The sequence below is a fragment of the Microtus pennsylvanicus genome, chromosome 12, assembly GCF_037038515.1.
Source record: "Microtus pennsylvanicus isolate mMicPen1 chromosome 12, mMicPen1.hap1, whole genome shotgun sequence".
NCBI classification, from domain to species: domain Eukaryota; kingdom Metazoa; phylum Chordata; class Mammalia; order Rodentia; family Cricetidae; genus Microtus; species Microtus pennsylvanicus.
The window spans coordinates 49,627,264-49,649,584 of NC_134590.1; the positions used below are offsets into that span (position 1 = coordinate 49,627,264).

Genomic DNA, 22,321 nt, shown 5'->3' on the forward strand with positions numbered 1-22,321 from the left:
AAGGTTGTGTTGCTTAATTGTCTAATGGACATCCATACGACTATTTTTTTAAAAAAAAATCCATTGAAGACACATTTACCAACCTTTCAGACTAATCCCCGCGCTAAGTGAAAGAGCATGAGTCCTGTTTGGCCAGATAATTCCCATGGAAACCAAATAAGGAGTTTCTCAGTGTAAACTAGGAATTTTAAGATAGAGGGGCATTCAATATCTCAGAGCAGAGGAGTAATGTTGGTAGAATAGAGGACATCTGAGGATGAACAATTTCCATTATTGTGGTGAAAAAAATCTTCCAATTAGAAGAGACCCAAAAGGTCACATGTTGACATCACCCTGTTACTTCCTCTATCGGATTCTGATGTTTAGAGGTCTCTTCTAACAACTGCCCAGTTAATCAGCAGTGTTTGAATACACTTTGTCCTGAAGGGAAGACTTTATACTCTCAAGCTCATTTATAAAAACCTGTGTTAGGCCTTTGCTTCAAAGGAACCTCCCCGAAAATGCCAGATACACTGATGGCTTTTCCCTATCTCATATCTGTTTAATTTCTTAATGTGTCATTTTAGCTTTACCTGTACTAAAGCAGACAGGATTGAGATGAGCCTACCTGAGCCCTTGGATCTCCAAGAAGTAGATTTTGCCTTCTTTGTGTGTATCTTCATTTTATAAGATATATTTATTTTATGGGTATGATAGTTTCCTTCATGTATGTATATGTAAGAGATGTATAACTGGTGCCAAAAGAGGCCAGAGGAGCGTGTGGGATCCCCTGAAACTGGAGGTACAGGGTTGTGAGATGTCATGTGGATTGTGGGAACTGAATCCAGGTCACCAGCAGAAGCAGCAAGTGCTCTTAACCTCTTAGTCACCCGCCAACTCCAGCATCTGTATTTTTAGTAATAATTAATTTCAAAGGGCACATGTGTATGTGTGCGTGCAGATAAAGACTTTTTTCACCATCTCCCTTATGTTTATTAGCTGGACCTGCAAATTAGAGCAACAAGACAAATTAACAGGATAAAACTACAGAGTTCATTAGCACATGGAGTGTGTATAAATATGGGATACTCTGACATTCGGACATAATCTTTGTTTATTTGGGTTTTGGTTCTTTTTCAACACAAGGTTTTATATGCAACCCTTGGTGTGCTGGAACTTTCTTTGTAGACCAGGCAGCCTTGAATTTAGAGATCTGCCTACCTCTGCCTCAAAACTTCAAGTGCTGGGATTAAAGGTATACGTGTCACCACACTGCAATTCACAGAGAATTTTGAGTTAGACCTTGCAGATTGTATGTCGTTTCTACAAAGAGTGATCATGAAGAAATGTCAGAAAGAAGTGGGTTTGTTCTGTTAGGGGTGATAAATCATGAAAAGTAAAATACATGATGGAAATTAAAAGCTGTATAAACTCAGCTCAGCACTCCACAGTAGGAGAGAGAGTACCTGCCAAAGAAGAAAGTGAAAGTCACCTATATCTTCTATATCCTAGCTACTTTCAGTTCAAAATAATCTTTTTAACAAAGTGGCATATGCTAAAATGGCCATTCTCTACACTATAAATTATTGTTTTTAACTTAATGAGGTCATGTATAAGCATAATCGTGTTTATATTTCTGAAGAAATAGAATAGGCAAGATTGACAGCTAATATGACTTTAAAAACATTTTTTCAACTTTGCTCTATTTAGCTACATATGTATATGGTGTAGAGTATGACAATGCATTGCTGCACACCTCGACTGGTTTAGTGCAAATGAAGGCAGGAAAACACTTTAAGAAGTTACAAAGAAATAACACTGATCAGGTATTTTCATTGGTAAAATCTCAACCTGAGGCTGCAGCTTAAGATAAGAAAATAGTCAATTTTATGTTTCAATAATCATCACGTTTGAGAGATTAAAGGATCACACTCGGTCAGTATCATCAAAATGAAAGCCTACTCTTTCTCTTGCTGGTCCACTGATGTGTCCATGTGCCCTTCAAGTAACTTTTCACTTCTCTAAAAACTTTTGCCAATATTTCTACCTCATCTCCCCTTACAAGAGCCCGTAAAGTACTGTTCACCATGATTCAGAGTGAATGGAGTGAAAAAGGGCACAGGTGGAAGACCTAACACCTATGAGATCTATGTTAAAATCCCAACTTTTCCAAGTGTTATTAATGAGATTGCAGACAAATTGCTGAATCATGGGGCAATACAATTGTGGCCATAGTAAGTGCTTAGTAATCATTAACTGTTATTAGAGGCAGATTTATTTTCTATAATCCCTTTTAAAATGAGGAATTTTAATTCAAATATCATGGTACAAAATTTGGGAATGTTAAGATGTTCTCAAACAACTTGTGTTTCTTGTGAGAGCTCACAAAACATAGGAGCACAAAGTAAGTTCCTTAGGGGTTTGAGATATGACTAGGAAGCCTTTATGGATCTCAATGAGCTATAGGGGTCCACAGTGTCTGTCTTGATTCTCCTTGCAATGCTACCAACATTACTGGTATGGAATTAGGCAGAGTGGAGAAAAGCAACTGAGTCATTAATTCACTGAGGTTCAGGTATGGACCAAGAGTCATGGATATTCCTTTGAAGTTGCTTCTTGGCTTAGCAACAGGATAGTGATAAGATCCTTGGGTTAAGGGCAGACCAAGATTTCCTGTTGATCAGAACCACTGGAGTCAAAGCACACTCTGATGTATTCTGAATCCAGCTCTAAAAAGGGTGGGGGGTGTCTTTTTTTTTTCTTTTAAGCAAGCACTTTTTTTTTTTAATCATCAAGAAGTTTGTGAAACTTTGCCTAGCAGAGACTGAAACTAGATTTTAGAATGGTGCCTACCCTCCAGGAATTAGTTACTGAATTTGACCGGTAAGTCTTCTGCTCTGCCCTGCCCTCCATCCCTGCCTTTGTGCAAACCTAAGGACTCGGTGATTATTGCCATGGTGTGCTTAGGGACTAGAACAGCTGGAGAGAGGCAGGGTAGAGCATGGCTTGGTTGATCTTGACTACCTATATACTCATTGGATTGTTTCCGTATTATACTTTTACACACACACACACACACACACACACACACACACACACACACACACACAAGAAAGCAGTCACAGGTACTTTGGCACCAACCACTCACTAGAACTGCCCCTCCACCCCCTCCATCCAGAGAGCAGGCTGAGCTTTCTCCCAGAGGAAGCTCTGGCAATCAAAAGCAGCAGCGGTTGTAGCAGAAAAGGGACATTTGTGCTTCTCAAGCAGCAAACTAGCTCATACAGCTTTGCCCAGCCTGGCATCATCAGGGCTTGGAGCACTAGCTCTCAGGAGCAAGCTCGTTGGGAGTATCCCTTCTCCACGGACCCTGCAAAGTCTAGGTTCTTCAACAGATGTTTCTCCCTCAGCTCTGAACTCAGAACACCCACCTGCCTGCTGCAGCGTAGGGTCCGGAGCCTGGACGCGCTGTGGCTGATCTGAGTCCCTACAAGCAAATGCAAGCATCAGCATGAGAGGCTGGACTTTAGCCCAGGTCTGTCCTCACCCCGGGGGGCCGCCTGCTTGGCACTGTGCGTCTGTGAGAAGCTGCTGCTCACTTTCCCCCTTTTCAAGTCTTTGTTCCAAGCCAGCATTGCTCGGATTCTCTAATTAACTCCCTCCACTCCAAAGGGGTCCGGAGGCTGGGATGCTCTGAGAGCTTAGAGGATGCTGACTCTAGAGTGGGAGTCGGAAGGACTGCAAACAGTGGGTATTGTTGTGATTATATGTGCATCTCTGAAGCTGCTTCATTTGCTGGGACTGATTGATTTTTCAGAAGGTAAAGTGGTTGCTCCCAGTCTGTGCGCTTGGTCAGGTCTGGTTCTGAACTGGATACAGATGCTGCAGAAGTTGCAAAGGCTTAATGCTCAAAGCAAAAGTTTTAGAATATGCATGCTTGACATAGACAGCAGCCTAGTACCTAAGCAGTTCGTTTTTGTTTACCTGGACAGTTGAAACTGGGAGGGAAGGGTTTTGTAGCCTTCGCTTTCTATTTGAAACCAATTACTTGGGTTTAGGGTGGTTTGTGGGTTAAATATGTCTTCCTGAATACTTGCTCTTAGTTGTCAAGTTCATTTTGGCTACCACACCTTGCAATCATTGGTGATCCCTACCTCTGGAAAAATCTTGAGTGGTGAGGGAAATTCTGTGTGTGTGTCATCAGTTAGGAGTTGCTGGGATTGCGCTGGGCTGCTGATTATCATATCAAATGGTGTAAAACGCTGTTAATGGGTGTTCAGCAAATTTGTGCTTTGAACGCTTAATTTGCAAGAGTTTCATTTATAATTTCCAATGAGCCACTTTAATCATGTGCCTCCTGACCAGGGAACCTGTGCACACAAGGATAGCACCGATCACGGTTGCCTCTGATCTTTTATTTGTCTAATAAAAATCTCACCTTTACTACCCCAAAATTGATTTTATTATTGAAATAATGACTATTTAAAGAAAAAAGTTGATTAACTTAGCTTTTAACTATTTGAATATACATCTATATATATGTATATATCTACAATACATATCCAATTATGCAAGCACACATGTGTGCACATACATAAATACGAGATAGGGTTCTACTGAAATAACGTGTTTTGGAAGTTCTTAACTTAAGTCGCCTGATGCCAATTGTGTATACAAGTTCTCATTTTTATTTCTCTACTGAAAAAATTCAGATTCTGGGGTCCTTGCTCATATTCCTTTCAGTTACATGAATGCTAAGCTATGAGCAATTGCTTCTCAGATCGTATGTAATGAGGGACTTACCATAATCATTCTAACTTCAAGATTGTGATAGCCAAGAAGACATCATCTCCAGTTACTTCTGGTACATGTCTTCTTTCTCACAATATGGTAATATTTATCAGTATGTTTTAACTTCAGTGTCATTGCCCCTACAAAATAGGTTTAAGAATGTCTAATGTTTTTAAGCCAAAATCCGTGAAAAGTTCTCAAGTCATTTTCACATTTTTAAAGTATTCTCAAGATATGCCAAGTTCTTCTTATATATAACAAAAAGGGTATTGAAATTAAATAAGATCCAAGACATTGATTTGTTCCTCATTTATATAGTAATTCCATTTAACTCTTAATTGAAAAACAATACATAAGTAAACCTTTAAGTAAGTTCAATAACAGTTTTTAATTTTCTTGAGAGTCTACCTCAATGAGTTAACATGGTATTTGTGTAAATACATAGAATAATTTCAATTTCTACAATCACAGTAGTTTGCATTGACCTCATGTTAGTCATTTAGTAGTATTTGTTTTCTGGGTGTGGTGCTCTCAGCATTAGTGTGTTGTGAACAGGGGGTCTTACTTCAGTGCTGGGTACTAAAGTCGAGAACTACCATGAATTTATTTGAGTCATATTAGCTTTCCCAACACTGTAATCATTAAGTATTTATTATCTACAGACCCATAACAATGACTTGGATATTCAGTTTTAAATAAAGTAAACTAAGTATTGGGATTGACACCAAATTTGAGCTTCAAATGTGTGGTGATAGAACTGTAAACCTAACTCCTCCCTAACAAAGTCAATGAATTTTGGAGTTGAATTAAAATGAAGCCTTGAAGAGGATATCCAAGTTATTGTTATACATGGACTTAAGTCTCTCTATGTCCCCCAAAATACAGATATACCAACATATTTATAAAGTCTGTGTATGATGTACAATAATCTGAGATAAATCTGCGTTCAATGAATAAGTCTTAATTATGTACAATGCCACCATATATAACACAAGAGTCATCGTGTTTTGATGTGAAGAGATTGCTTTGACCTGCAACACATTTTAAATAATGCTGATCCAATTCAGCTCTCTCCGTTTATATAGATATAAGTGAAGGTATATGAGGTATCAAAGAACAAACCACCTAGGATCTGAGAGAAGTTTCAAGACCAGTGCTATTGATGCTATGGAATGCTTTTCTAACCACAGCCTTCGGTTTTGTCACTGGCCTGTTCTAACACGTGTAAAGAGAATAAATATAAACATATGTGGAGAGATTTCTCTTGTTTAGAATTGACTCCCAAAACCTAGTAAAATATCAAAGAGAAATATACTCACAAAAAATAAGATCATACAATAGCCAACTGACTTCTGCAAGGCATGGACCTCAACCTAAGCATGGGATCTAAGCATGCTAAGACTAGTGACCCTCATTATAGATTAGGACAACAAACAAAGTAGTCTTCTTAGCATCTTTCTAAATTCTACATTGAGTTTTAATCATCATTGACTTATATCCAATGATATTGACAAAGAAATTCATGTAGAGCGGATTGATGATGAGACATGGGCAGGATATGAGAGCTGCAACTGAGGCTTTCTGTATACACTTCGACAGAATACGACAATCTCTAAGCATATATAAAATGAACCTGGCCCTATAATTACCAGTCACATTGGGGATCAAGAGAAAGAGTAGCTAAAATTCAAGCTATGAAATATCACGTGTATACTTTGTACCTGCAAGCATTAAAAAGCAGACCAGAGCCATGTATGGTAACAGTAAACCTCAGCACTCAGAGGGCAAATGCAGGCAGATTTCTGTGAGTTCAAGGCCAACCTGTTCTACATAGCAATTTTAAGGACAGCAGGGCTTCATATAAAGACCCTATTTCAAAAACCAAACCAAACCAGCCAACCAAGTGAACAAAAAGACACTGATTATAACAGTATAGATTGCAAATGATTTGGCTGAGGTTGTAACATCAATAAGATGGCTCCTGATATGCCTGATCTGGAAGGGTCAGCAATAAAAACAAATGGTGAGAGACACTGTTCTCTACTTTTAAAATAGTTTGTTAGTTTTGACAATTTTAAATTAAAATCCTTCAATTCAAATGCCATATTTAGAAATCAGTGGTTTGTAACAAAACAAAACAAAAAAAACTTAAAATGTGTAATGGGTTTTGGAGAGATGTCTTGGTGGATAGGAGCACCAAAAACTCTATCAGGGGACCAAGATTTGATTCCCAACATGCACCTAATACCTCATAGCTGTCTGAAACTCTAATACATTCTTCTAACCTCCCAGGGCATCTGGCATGCAGGTGGTAAACAGACATACTCACATTTAAAACACCTATACATTTAAAATAATAATAATAACAGTAATACAAAATGAATAATGAAGTATTAATGTAATTACTGAGGTTTTACAAGTCACTCATTAAGAAAAGAAGTAGAGAAAACATAAGATTGTTGTCATTTCATACTTATAGAATGCCATCAAAATCATATTGTATTATTAATGTGAATGCTGAATGTCCTTTGCTTGGTTTTGAATTGAGATGATGAAATGCTGAAAATGGACATTAATGGAAGAGTCCCTCAGAGACTACACATTGTAGTAACAAAAATAATTATCAAAGACGATAAAAGAAATTAAACTGTGAGCATAAACTTAAGCAATGTTCATTGAAGGCAGCATTAAGGTGAGAAATATTTTTTTTTTAAAAAAAAAAGGTTTGTGGGAGGTTTCTTAGGAAAATACTGTACAGCACCTAGAAGTGGAAGAGCAATTCCTCAACTGGGAGAATGAGGAAGGAGAATTCCAGTTGGAAGAAAGAACTAAAACTGGATTCTTAAACCTGACACTAGATGGCTTTCATGGATACAGGAGGTGAATGTTTATACCACATAGAGCTGTGGCTTCTAAGGTCACCTTGCATTGGTTCCAGTTACACTTATTCCCTAACACCTAAGAACCATTGACTCTCATGATTCAACTTTGAAGAAATAATTAAGGATAACAAATGTTTCACATAGATTATCCAGGGGGTAGGTAAAAGACTGTTCAGAACAGAGAAACTAGCTAAACAATTTATAATTTGTGTAAAAAAGATAAAAGGCCATAGGATTTTCTTGAAAACAAAATACTCATAGTTAGCTGTCAATTTACAGTTTCAGCAGAAATTCCTAATTAATACAATATCTGCAGCCTGCAGCTGTTCTAAAACAGCACTTCTTTCATTTCAAGTACGCATGGTTTTAAATATCCTACTTATAAGATAAGAAATGTGGAAGGCACAGTTCACAGTTCTTGATATAGGAGTCCATCGTGGGATAACTGAAAAATTCTGGCAGATAAAATGATCTATCTGTCTTTCAGGATCTTCAATTGTTGTCCACAGTATAATCCACCATACATGCCTCAATGAGCTTCAATAATGACTCATATTTGGAGATACGTATCTCAGCAATAATATCATTCAGTATTTTTCTACTTTCTGCAGTATGTATTCTGTTTAATCCCAGGAGATGAATAGAAGATGACTATTTGCCTTAATAAACACTTAGTCTAATATATATCAGCACAAACCTACCCAAGCAAGATATTCCATGAAGATTGTAACAAAAACCAAATGGAAAATTCAGAAACATTCAGAGGTGGACAAGATAAAGGCTCCTTTAAGCTGTCTTGTTATTGATAAATAGAAGCATATCAAATTTATATGCAGGAAAGGTGATTATGCAAGTACTATATAAAGGCAATGGGTGAGACAACACTGCTGTGGAAGCACAGGGACCTGGTGCACCATATGGGGTTCCTGGAACAACAAGAAGAATGTGTGAAGAGTAGACACAGCTTTATTTCTCTTTGGTTTTGATCATCCATGGTGTTTAGCACTATCGCTCTCTCTCTCGCTCTCTCTCTCTCTCTCTCTCTCTCTCTCTCTCTCTCTCTCTCTCTCTGTCTCACACACACACACACACACACACACACACCAATAGAATGAGAATAATTTTCTTCATGCACTAGGAGAGGATTCCAAGATCTACAATGACATTTTTAAGTGTCCATGGCAGCCTTGCAATTTTTATTACCTGATTACAGTTTTGATGATTTATTTTTTCTGAGTTTGTAGCAAAATGCCTCTCATGTGGTGCATCGAAACCCATGACCCTAGGACTTAATTTAAGCTGAAATATCTGGCTGTGAGCTGCAGATGCCTGATTCAGATGGACCTTGGCTTGCATTGGAAAGCAGCCCATCCAGTTCTGTAACTGGGAAGGAATTTTAGATTTATCGCTGCCGTTTATCATATCTTCATGAAGCACCTACTGTGTGGAGGGGAATTGAAGATAGTGGGATATTTTCATGTCCTTAAAAAGCTTCCAAATTACTTAGAGTCCAAATGGCTCATGAATAACTTTTGCAAAATGGAAAAAAAAAGTAAAGCTTTCTTTAAAAAAAATTACAAGAATCATCCTTTCATCTTCTGGTTGCTAGATTTTGGGGACAGGGGATTCCTGAAAGAAGATGGTGATATTTGAAACTCAGGAGTTAGAAGATTGAAAACTTTAACAGATGGTAGAGACTGATGCGAAGGTTAGAGATATCAATTATAAATTTTTAGTAAAGGCAGCTTCCTAAGCTGCCTTTCGAAAGTCACATTGGCATGGACAATCAGTCTGTGGATCTAGTAAAACACCAGGTGCCTTCTCTAGAATTGCCAACGTGCTTCAAGTTGATATTCCTTGGGTCTGATTCCATTTTATTTACTTTCAAATCTCATTCCGCATTCCATTATCTAGAAAACTACAGCCTTTACTGGGTGGTGAAGGTACATGTAGAGAGCAAAGGTTTCTATCTCTCAGTTCTTTATAGCAGTAGACAGCATCAGAAAAATATATTTGTGGCTGAGTAAGTTGAGGTCGTTGCTCACTGGAGGGAGATACACTGCACTATACATAAAATGTAGAACATCTTGTAAATAGAGTGTCAGGAAAATATCACTGGTGTTGTAGTCTATGATGAGTACATTTGAAGAGGGCTCAAGGAAGCAGGGCATTGGTCTGTAGTGTCTGTTGCTAGGAAGACAGCATGACTGTCTCACGGGTCATCTTAATTTCATCTATACCTAACTAAAAGTCAAAAAAGTGAAAGCTTATTTTTTGGTAAAAGAACAATCTTTTTTTTCAGATTGAAAGATTCTGTTTTTTTCCTTTGTTCAGATGTAATTTCAGAGTGGTCTTGCATTAGTCTGGATCAGTCGTGAAAATAGGGCAATGTACTCTGATGCTCATATTCTGTGTACTGTCTATATTCCCAATGAGAACCCCAATACAAGTTAGTAAGCCAGGCTAGCCCCTGCTAGATACAAGTGCTGCTTGTCCATCTCAAAGAGAATTAAGAAGTTTTGCACTCCCACCAGCAAAGGAGTCCCCTTACTCCTCATCCTTTCCAGCATAAGCTGTCATCTGTGTTTTTGATCTTAGCCATTCCTACAGGTGTAAGATGATATCTCAGAGTCATTTTGATTTGCATTTCCCTGGTGGCTAGGAATGTTGAACATTTCCTTAAGTGTCTTTCGACCATTTGCAATTCTTCTGATGAGAAATCACTGTTTAGATCTGTACCCCAATTTTTGATTGGAGTATTTGGTATTTTGACATCTAGTTTCTTGAATTATTTGTATGTTTAGGACATCAGTCCTATATATGATGTAGAGTTAGGGATGTTTTATTTTCCCCCATTTTGTAGACTGCCATTTTGTCTTATTGATAGTGTCCTTTGCCTTACAGAAACTTTTCAGTTTCAGGAGGTCACATTTACTAATTGTTGCTCTCAGTGTTTGTGTTGCTGGTGTCATATTTAAGAAGTAGTCGCCTATGTCAATGTGTTAAAGGCTACTTCCCACTTTCTCTTCAATGAAGTCCAATGTGGATGCATTTATGTTGAGGTCTTTGGTCCATTTGTACTTGAGTCTGGTGCAATGGGCTAGATATGGATCTATGTGCATTCTTCTACATGTTGACATTCAGTTATATCAGCACCATTTGTTGAAGATGTTTTCTTTTTTCCATTGTATAATTTTAGCTTCTTTGTCAAAAATCAGGTGTACATAGGTGTGCAGATTAATATTAGGGTCTTCAATTTGATTCCACTGTTCCACCTGTCTGTTTTTATGACAATACCAAGCTGTTTTCATTACTATAGCTCTATAGTAGAGTTTGAATTCTGGAGGTGATGCCTCCAGAGGTTCCTTTCTTTTACAAGATTGATTTGGTTATCCATGGTTTTTTGTTTTTCCATATGAAGTTGAATCAGCCACTTTGAAAATCAGTATGGCAGTTTCTCGGGTATCTTGAAGTCAACCCAGCTCAAGACCCAGCAATACCACTCATGGGCATATACCCCAAAGTTGCACACTCATACCACAAAGACATTTGCTCAACTGTGTTCATAGTGGCATTATTTGTAATATCTAGAACCTGGAAATAACCTAGATGCCCCTCAACTGAAGAATGAATAAAGAAAATATGGTAAATTTACGCAATGGATGACTACTAAGCAGTAAAAAACAATGACATCTTGAAATTTGAATGCATAAGTTAACCCAGACCTAGAAAGACAAATGGTATGTACTCACTCATAAGTTGATATCAGATGTAAAGCAAATGATAACAAGCTTATAGTCTACACCCCCAAAGAAGCAATGTAACAAGGTGAACCCTAAGGGAGACATACGTGGACCACCTGGGAAGGTTAATTAGACAAGATCTCCTGAGAAAATTGGGATTGGTGGGTGAAGGAAAGCAGAAAGGGAGGGAGAGGGAAGGAGAGGAAGGAAGAGGAGAACATGAGGGAACCGGATGGTTGAGAGGGGGAAGAACAGAGAAGAAGAACAAAGAAAGAGATATCTTTATTAAAGAAGTCATTATGGGGCTGGAAAGAACCCTGGTACTGCAGAATTCTCAGGAACTCACAAGGATGACCCCAGCTAAGACCCTAAGCAATTGTGAAGAGGGTGCCTGAACTGGCCTTGCCCTATTGTCAGACTATCTTAAATGTCATCACGGCACCTTTATTCAGCAACTGCTAGAAGCAGATGCAGAGATACACCGTGGAGCACTGGGTTGAGCTTGCAACGTCCCGTCAAAAGGAGGGAGGAGTGAAAATATGAGCAAAGGGGTCATGACATCCATAGAAACAGCTGACATGAGCTAGTGAGAGCTCTGGACTGATAGCAGAGAAACCTACACGGCACCAAACTAGACCCACTGAATATTGGTGACAGTTTCAATGAGGCTTGGGCTGTCTGTGGGGTCACTGGCAGTGGGGCCAAGGTTTATCCCTAGTTCTTGGATTGACATTTGGAAGCCTATTCTTTTTGGAGGAATACTTTGCTCAGCCTATATATAGGATAGAGGTCCTATATATAGGTCCTAGGTCCTAGGTCCTGCCTCAAAGTGATGTGTCAGACTTTGTTGACTCCCCGTGGGAACCTTACCCTCTATGAGAAATGGCTGGGAGGCTGGGCTGAGGGAAAAATCGGGGGAGTGGGAACTGGGACAGGTATATAAAATGACAAAAGATTAGAATTCCATAAAATGCTCATGAACTAAGAAATATTTTTAAAGTTGTTTTTTAGTTACTTATATATAAAGCAGTCCTGAACTGGCATGTGTTACAAAAAAAAAAAAAATAAGAAATGGGATAGATTTGGCATATACTAGCAGGACTAAGCTTTGTTTAGCCTATAAACCTAATAATTCTCTAGCTCTTATAACTTTTATATAACTTTAAATTCAATATTAGAACATCAATATTTCTGTATTAGATTGCTAAGCCTTCATAAATATTTAATATCTATGTTATATTTTATAATACTTTAGCTTTATAGTTTTCTCAGAATTTGAAAAATTATATAATAAAAATCTTTGTATATTATGTGCTTATATATTTAGTATTTTGTTTTTAGGTTAGAATCTTACAAGAATAATTTTTGGTGAGACAAGAAAATAAATTGCTTTAACTGTCTTGACATTTATATAAGGTATGTTTGTTTTATTTTTTTATTTTTTATTGATTTTTGTTGAGCTCTGCATTTTTCTCTGCTCCCCTCCCTCCCTCTCCCCTCCCCTTCAACCCTCTCCCAAGGTCCCCATGCTCCCAATTTACTCAGGAGATCTTGTCTTTTTCTACTACCCATGTAGATTGGCTCTATTTATGTCTCTCTTAGGGTCCTCATTATTGTCTAGGTTCTCTGTGATTGTGATTTGTGGGCTGGTTGTGTGTTTATTCTATAAAGCAATCACACAACTTTGCCTATTTCATTGGCATAAAGAGAGGTTTTTTTTTTCCATTGATTTGAACCCACCAGCTTATCAAATAACACTAAGAACACTGTCAATGCTGTTAATCAGGTGATACTTAGAAGGCAGGTACTAAAGATGATACTGGAAAGTTCAATATTGTTGGCAACTGGTGATTTCAAAATACTGTCTTAGAGCTGGACTGCTAAGTCCACTTACAATGTGTTTGGAAATTTAACTCTGTGCAGGCAACATTCTAATTGTACCTTAAAGATGCTCCACCTGCTTTCCTCTCTTTTAAATTAGCATGTGTTTCTCTTATAGGAAGGGCTTAACTTTTTATCAAGCAGGAAATCTAAACCATCAATCCTGGCGGCGAGAAAGAATTAGATTATTCAAAATTTAAAAGAGAACATTTTCTTTTAAATATTTGGGGATTTGTAGATATCTAGATTTGTAGATCTCTAGGAAAATTGATGCTGTGAAGTTACTGCTTTGCATATTCACATAAATATTCCCCAGGCTTTTCAGGACATGGGAAGGGATAATGTCTCTTTTTAAGTGTATAATCATTCTGTGGTTTAGATATCAAGTGTCACCTAAAGAATGCACTGAAGGCTAGGTCCCTAGCTGGTGGATTTGCTCATTATGAGGTAGTTGGATCTGTAAGGTTGTGACATAATCACTGCTAAACTCACTAATGAATTCATGATTTGATGGTATTACTGAGAGTTGATGAAAATTTGCTGCCTGGGTCTACCTTCAGCAAAGAGGACATCAGAGGCATGGCTCTTAGGGACTATCCCTTGCACTGGTCCCATTCTAATACGCTCTATTCCCTAGCTTCGGAGAGATGATTATCCTCCTCTGGCACATTCTTCTACCTTAACACAGGCCCCTAAAAATAATGGCAGTAAACTATTAACTGAGCCCTATTCAACCATAACATTAAGCAAATCTTTCCTCATTGAAGTTGCTTCCCTTAGGTATGTAACACTAAGAAGAAATCTTCACTAATATACCCATGCTCATCTTAATTAAGGGAAGGGGGCAGCTTGCTAATATGACAAACCTGGAACAAAGAATCATAGGTGCTTGAAGCAAGAAGATACAAAATCTTCACTCTCCATGTTGTAAGTTAAGATAAACTCATGAGTTACCCAGGGTCCTTTATGAAACTTCAAAAGCATTTGAATAATGGTATGACAACATTAAGTTTAGCAAACTTTAGGACTTGACAAGGACAGTCGTTGCACTATGCTCATGAAGCATGCTTACTGTGAGTCCAAGAAAAATTACTGAAGTATTCTGAACCCTGCTTCATGTTTGTAACTACATATCTTACATTATAACATCCATTTTTAGAGAGCTCTGAGTCCTGGCAATGATTTTGAGATAAAACATACACTTTTGACTTGTTATATAAGGAAGTCCTCACTAATGTTTCATTTTATAGCACAATTTTTCTAACAAGTGATTAAGTGTCCCCTCTTTTTACATACTTATCGGTGGTAAAATACTAAGCATCATGAATAAAGTTGTCAAAATGTATGATTTTGCTGATTTTGCGAATTTCTGTTGTTACTTGTCCTAGAATCAGTTCTTCAACATTTTAAATATCATTATGTATTATATTTATCCATTTTTATATATTATACAATTTGATCAAGGAAACTAGTAACTTCTCTGGTTTATGTTGGAGGTGTTTGCTTGTTTGTCACAGCCGCCGAGAACCAAAATAATCACACAGAAACTGAATTAATTAAATCATTGCTGGGTCCATTAGCTCTAGATTCCTATTGGCTAATTCTTACATGTTAATTTAACCCATTTCTATTAATCTGTATATCATCACAAGGTCATGGCCTACCAGAAAAGTTTCAGCAAGTCTATCTCTGAGAGCAGATCCATGGTGTCCCTCTGATTATGCCTTCTGTTTCCCAGCATTCAGTCTAGTTTTCCCTGCTTACGTAAGTTCTTCATTATCAGCAAGCCAAGGCAGTTTCTTTATTCATTAATGGTAATCACAGCACACAGAAGGGACTCCCACAACAAGTTTATATGCTGCCCAATGCCAGGATTGATATGAAACTGGAACTAATATCAAACTTCAGAAGCTGAAGTTTTTAGTTGTGTTTTTTTTTTATTGTCTTATTCCAACACTTTTCTCAATCTAGAGACTTTTCTCCTAAAACAAAGATGAGTGAAGTTATGAATTAAGGTACCTCGGGGTCACAAAATCAGGATAGTGCATTTGAAATTGAGTTCCAGATTCAACTTTATATTGTAAACGACTAAAGACATGTGACTTTATAGTTCCAGCAATTTGTAGTTATGCAGAGCCTGTTTGTAGAAACCCTCTAATGAATAAACAAGAGAATATCATCAACTGAGTAGCAGTCATATAAACTGATGGTGTGATTCTTGATTTAAACAAATTACAAGGGAAGGCGGTTAATGATAAAACAATGAGAAAATAGACACACCTGAATGAATAATAAAATGATGCATCTGTCCTCACTGTTTCCAGTCTCCTGAACACCACTAGCTCACTGAAGCTAGAATTAGTTCAGTCTTCTAAAAATCATTTGACTGAAAAGTGAAGATTAACTCCTCACTGCTGTGAATGCTTAAAGAGACCCAACAGGAATCAGCCAGTTTGTTGCTTCACAGTCAGAGCAATTACATGGCTAACACTCTCTTTGAAATTGTATCTCATTAAAATACTGCAAGAGCAAGACTTCATACTAAAAGTTTGATGCTTCCAGAGTAATTTTGCCTTGGTGTTGTTGTACAGACCTCCTACACTGAGTCAACAATAAATTATTATACAGCTTAAGAGTTTACGGAATCTACTCAAGAAAAATGTACAAAATCAGTAAAGAAATTCTGTGACTGCAAAAATCTTTATAAGCCAAAGCCTGATTTGCCTAGCTAATATTTTTTAAATATACAAGTTTACCCATAATTGGGGCTATTATTGTCAATGACTTTCTAAGACTCCTAGAGAAAATTTCTATGACATGGATGTCCTACTGCAGCCCCAAAAGCTCCTGAATATGCCGGATCTGTAGAGGAAAATTTGAACCCTGTGGTAATTTTCTACAGGAGATATGCTACCCTCTCAGAATAAATTTAAGCTCAACCCAGCAATAGAGGGAAATGTGTCTAATGGATATGAATGGCCTAGGTCCTTGAACAACAGCAGCCCTCTAATCGGTTCCAGACTTAGAGATCACTCATTTTGTTCCAAATGGTATTGGTTGTGGCATTTCCTTCTGGCATCAGATTCTTCCTATGAAACTTACACATTGTCTTGCAGAATGAGTCATAGAAAAACTGCTGGTATAGGCAGCATCATATGAAGTCTGAAATGCCATGCATTGCTTGAAAACACTGTTGGAGTGTTCAACCCAAAATGAATTTGGAAACACCAACAGCGGTCTGAAGAAATTCCCAAGAATACACAGACTTTAGCAAAGAGACTGAGAAACCCTGTCTATTCTTCCCTTCCTTTACTTCTTAAGGCTTCAAAATTTAGGTAAGGTCTGTCTCCATAATTAGCTATGTTTAAAAAAGAATGAAGATAGGCCTCATCAGGAGGGTTAATTTGAACTCACATTCTTAATATCTCCTGTCTACTTCTATTGGATAGAAGCAAATATTTAAATTCTGTCTTAGAGGAAGCAAACACATGAGAGATTTCTAAGCTTTCTCTAACTAAGAATTGTACTTGACCTGCTCTTCTGTCATCACAGATTGCTCCACAGTAGATCCATTTTTCTTTCAAAGGGCAAGAACATTGGTGTTCAAATTAATCAAAAGTCCTTACTTCCATGGGAGCAGCTAAGCACTTTAAGGCTAGGAACAGTCACATCTTTGTGCCCTGGGGAAAGTAAACGCTGTGAGCCTAAAGCCTGCATAGCAAGTGGTTCATCAAAACTTTAGGCTTACCATTGAGCAACCAGGAAAAATCACCAAGAAGTGAGATGAAGACCAGAGGATTCAGTTAATTATAACAAAAAGATGGTGCTTACTTCAGCTACAGTACATCTTTTTAAAATGTCAAAGCAATAGCTTTTTACTGTAGTAAGTGTATGAATTATGGCTGTTGCCTAAGAATGATATCTGAATGACTATTTGAGCCACATATTTTTAACTATGGCTCTCATATGCATTTCTGTCTTCAGATCCAACAAAAATTTCCCTCTCACTAACAGCAGTGTCATTAGCTGAATGTAGTGGGTTTGATTTGGGGTGTGTATGCCCACATACAAGCTGCCTAGTTCCTATGGTGGTCAGAGAACAACTGGTAAGGATTGGTTCCCTCTTTTCTGAGTTCTGAGGAATAAACCTAGGTCCTCACGCTGAAGATCAATTGCCCTTACCCACTGAGCCATGTTCCCAGTCCCAGGCTTGTATCCTTGCTCTATTATTCATGAGATATTTAGTCTTGAACAAATCATTTCATCGTTCTAAAACTCAGACTTCTTTTACACAAAACAGCAACAGATCTTAGTTACTATAATTATTAAAGGCTCAGGACATTTTATACTTTATAGACTAAACATATATTAAGTGTGTAAGGGTCCAGTAACATTGGTAAAATCCAGTAAATATCAATTCTCTAGAGGTTAAAAACACATTAAGATAGTTTATACAAAAAAATGTAAACTGTTGAATAATCCATCATGTCAAGCAGAGACTACATTTTCAACAAAGCACAGAATGAAGAGGTTGACATGAATCTTTGATTACCAAGAAGATACAGAACAAGTGTCTGATTATCTTAGTTAAAAGAATAAAATTCTTAAATTATAATTAAAAATAAATGAATATACATTATGTTCTTTAATTTTATTGTTGATATGTCACTATGTGTGAATGAAGAAAGAATAGCCAAGTGATTCCACAATGATTTAGGAAGATGTGTTGCCATGGAAACCAAAGGAGTCGTAGTAGAGGGGAGGGATCTGTTTGTCTCACACTGAACTCTTGATCATCTCCAACAGAAAGTCCTGGTTTCATATATTAAGGAACACTTGGATTATAAGTTATGAAATCACTTTTGACTAAATGTGTGTAGGTATGTATGGATTGAGTGTGAATTACAATAATTTGTCTTTCCATAGAAAGAGATCTCAGTTTGTTTAAATTCATGCAAGAAGGTCTGTAGCTAGGATCTTCTGGGATTTTAATTTTCACATGGAATTTCTATATCTTACACACACATGGGTTGTTTGTGAGCCAGGCATAATTTAGTTTTGCACAGTACAACAAACAGATGATCATTTATGAGGGATGAATGGAAGCTTGAGTTATCTATAGTAAATTTCTTTTTTCTTTCAGTAAAAAAGAAAAGTCAGTAAGAGTAAGCAGGGAAATATGTTGACTGTGCACTATTTGTTGACTTCTGTGATGGTTTGAAGTAAAATTAAGTCACTTTCATTTAGCACTGGATACCTAGGTTTTTATTTCTCAAAAATCTAAGCTCCCTTCAAAATTTCGAATATGGAAAGATGAACTTTTAAGATGAGTGCTTTAATATTGAAGAATAATAATCAGATAACATTTCAAAACAGATTTCTCTTATTTGATGTACAAAATATCTTTTAAAAACATTCCCTCTGTAGCTGGGCTTGCTGTTTGCAAACCTGTAATTAGAAGGCAGGATACTTAATAGTTCAAAGTCATCCTCAACAACATAGTGAGTTTAAGACCATCCTGGGCTACAGGGTATCCTATCCCAATGAAGCATAAATTTTTAAATATTAAATAATCCCATGTTTAAAAAATAGTTATTTCTTTTTTGTGTGTCTGTATGATTTTCCTTAAATATAGCCATTGAAAAGATAAAAAAAATAACTTAAATATGTTAAATTTATTCTTCTTTGTTGAATCATTTAATTACTGTATTTCTTGGAAATTGACATATATATATATATATATATATATATATATATATATATATATATATGAGATATTTTGGCAAACCTTCCAACTTTCTTTTACCTCACTCCCATATCTCTCTCTTCCTTACTCCTTACATGTGGCTTTCCCAGATTCGCTGATTTTTTGTTTCTGTTTCGTAACTAGTTTAGTGAGGACCATCTATCTGTTTGACTGTTGATTTAGAGGTATTCTTTGAAGTTTCGTGGGCTCATCATAGAATAGACAACCAAAGGAAATAACTCCTCTTGCACATAATCTACATTGGTTATCAATAGCTCAACAATGAGAGATGGAATCTTTACCTAGCTCTCCCATCTCTGTCTAACTTTGGAGGGCCCATTATCGTGCAGATCACATATTTAAGCAAAAACAACAGGTATAAGTTTCTCATAGAAATTTCTGTGTCTTGTCCAAAAGGTAGGCTTTGTCTCTCTGTCTTCCATCTCTTCCATTCTTTTCTACCCCCTTACACAATTTTTCGAGAGACTTAGAGTGATGGTATAAATAAATGTCTTGCTTATGCTGAGCCATCAATCCTGAGCACTTTGAGCAGCTATGGGTGTTAGCATGAATTATTGTTCAGAGACGAAGGGGGCTTCTCTGAGTAAGGCTAAAAAACATACATTTGTGATTATAAACATATACCTTTTGGAGGCCATTTGATACTCAAGAGGCAGGGGCAGGTGGATCTCTGAGTTTTGGGCCAATATCTATCTATAGAGGTAGTTTTAGAAAAACCAGGGCTATACAGAGAAATCCAGTCTTTAAAAAGAAAGAAAATAAGAAAGAAAGAAATAGAGAGAGAAAGAGAGAGAGGGGGAGGGAAGGAGGGAGGGAGGGAGGGAGGGAGGGAGGGAGAGAGAGAGAGAGAGAGAGAGAGAGAGAGAGAGAGAGAGAGAGAGAATGCCACCCTAGGGCATCACTTCCTGAGCTAAGGGTTTTTTACTATACCCATGTTGATTCCCTGTTAAGGAGCAAGCCTAAAAATCTAATCAAAGAACCATTGGTTACTCCCATAACAACTGTACCACTATTCCACAAATGTGCACATCTTATGTATTAGGTTGGTATTGCAATCTTTTTCTTGATATTGCATTTCTAATGTGAAAAATTTTGTATAATGGCTGGTAGAAAGGGGAAAAATCACATAATAACAAAAATATAGAACTATGTTTACAACATTAGTCTATGAAATAAGTTACTGCAAATATTAAAATATACTTAGAAAATATAAAAGTCTTCAGTATATATGATCCATGTGAATGATGCAAAGTGTCCAAAGTCATAGAAAAAAACTTTCTAATGCTCTTATATAAAATTGTGTGCCTCTTCATTTTGATCAGAAACCTCTTAGTCCTTAGTCTTTCATTATCTTCAATACAAATCCATAGCTTTCTAACAGATTTTACTTTTTTCAAAATCTTTGTTTGTTGGTTTTGATTTGATTTGGGGAAACTTATCATGGGATTCCTAGCAAGGATATTGAGTACACAATATTAGTTGATTTAAAGAACACATTTGGGTCAGTGTTTCAATGGTTGTAGATACCCACTAAGTATCTACCAGAATGACGAATTCCATATATATATATATATATATATATATATATATATATATATATATATTCACAGATGTTCTCTGCTACAGTCAATGCTTTTCTGGAGCATTGACTGCACATTGAGTACACATAAGAGGCACAAAAGGGGCTAAACCCATGAATCCATATCCAGAGCAACAAATAAACAAGCAAAAAATGTCTCTATTGCTTTACCGGTTATGCCTAATTTTGTGAAAGTGCTTCTGAAAAAGTAATGTAATACTAACCAGGCCAACCAGACTCACTTCTTTTTCCCAGATACTGTTTAATGCTCAGTATAGCATAAGTATGGTTATTACAATTTTGCACTTGACTCTTTAGAAAATGCTTTAGGGATGCAAGTAAACATATGTTCAAGAAATTTCAATTTGGGTTAAGAAGTATCAAAATCAGTCCAGGAATCCATACATCTATTATCTACTTAATTTATTTCTACCTAATTATGTGAAGAACTAGTAAAGAAACATGCCACCAAAACAACGCAGAAGAAATTGAGAATGCTTGATCCTGATGGATGCACCTATCTTTTATAGTCAACCACTTTATGCTGGTCTATTCATCTATGCCTCGCATAATGCAAGATAATGCTGATATCCAAAACAACACTGGCAGACACTTCACTGAGCTTGGTGATTTCAAAGCATTTTTTATCTTATTTAATCCCTGGTGTGACTCAGTGAAGTGAGTAAGCCCATATTCCTCATTTTTCAGCTGATATACTTTGTTCCTCATCTCACAAGTCTGGAGATATGGAATGCAGGAACAGGCACAGCTAGTCTTCTTAAAGAACCCAGCTTTAACCACCATTTATCAACTCTATCAGTGATACTGTTTCTCGATAAGTGGTTCAAAATGGGACCGGAGATGTACAAACAGAAAAGCCATAAAATGTGACGGAGGTGAGCAGGGGCACAGCAACTGACTCCAATTGTGAAATTTAGGGGAAGTCCCAGAAAAAGAGATCTTGAGTGACTTTTAGACTGATTGGCAGCTTTTTAGGTAGAGAAAGTTGACAAGAACAAAAGGAGAAAAAAATTGTCATCACTCTCTCAGAAATTTTCTTTTTCTAGATTTTAGTAAGTTATGGAAGTATTTTCTTTATGGATACAATTTCCATATTTTGAAATCCATTTTTTAATTATTTATGAAAGTCAACACTGGCCACTCTCTGAAACCATGCTGAGTAAATATTGGCTAAGTGAATATTATTATAGGCTAGGCACTATCATAACACAAGACAGCAAGAATATGTTGCTTAAGACAATTTCCAAGGCTACTTATTTATTCTGGTCACTTCTGTCTATGGGCCAAAGGGCAACTGCTTCATCTATTTAGCACCATGGTTATCTTCTTTCAAACTACTCTCAGATAATGGACTTAGCTCACATGAAAATTACTTATCTCAAACCCTCACTGTTTTGAACTAACCTCTCTACAGCAGGCATTAATGGAGACCCTTCCAACTAGTTCAGGTAATCATTGAGAGATTTATATGCACTTACAGGCTTTAACCGATACCATGGTGCTAGGATTTCAATTTTTCTTGACATCCCACAGCTGTGAAGAATTAATCCCCAGTGTTGCAGCCAACCATGTCAATTTTTTCACGAGTTATACATGTCCATCCTTCATTCCCCGGCAGGAGGATTTCGGCAGCCGTGGCTCTTTCTGCTGGTGAAAATCAGCATCCCTCTTCCAGAAC

General features: G+C 37.1%; 1 protein-coding gene across 6 annotated transcripts in view; it reads left to right on the plus strand.

The window, feature by feature from the left end:
- Kcnip4 (potassium voltage-gated channel interacting protein 4) overlaps positions 1-22,321 on the plus strand; it is a 1,037,063-nt gene that overhangs the window by 829,899 nt on the left and 184,843 nt on the right. The window contains exon 1 of one of the 6 annotated variants that reach the window (XM_075943596.1): positions 3,180-3,799. The exons of the other annotated variants lie outside the window; for them this stretch is intronic. Coding sequence (XP_075799711.1) covers positions 3,688-3,799 — 112 coding nt within the window. The 5' untranslated portion in view covers positions 3,180-3,687. Of the gene's footprint in view, positions 1-3,179; positions 3,800-22,321 lie in introns of those variants that run through there. 6 annotated transcript variants of the gene reach the window in all.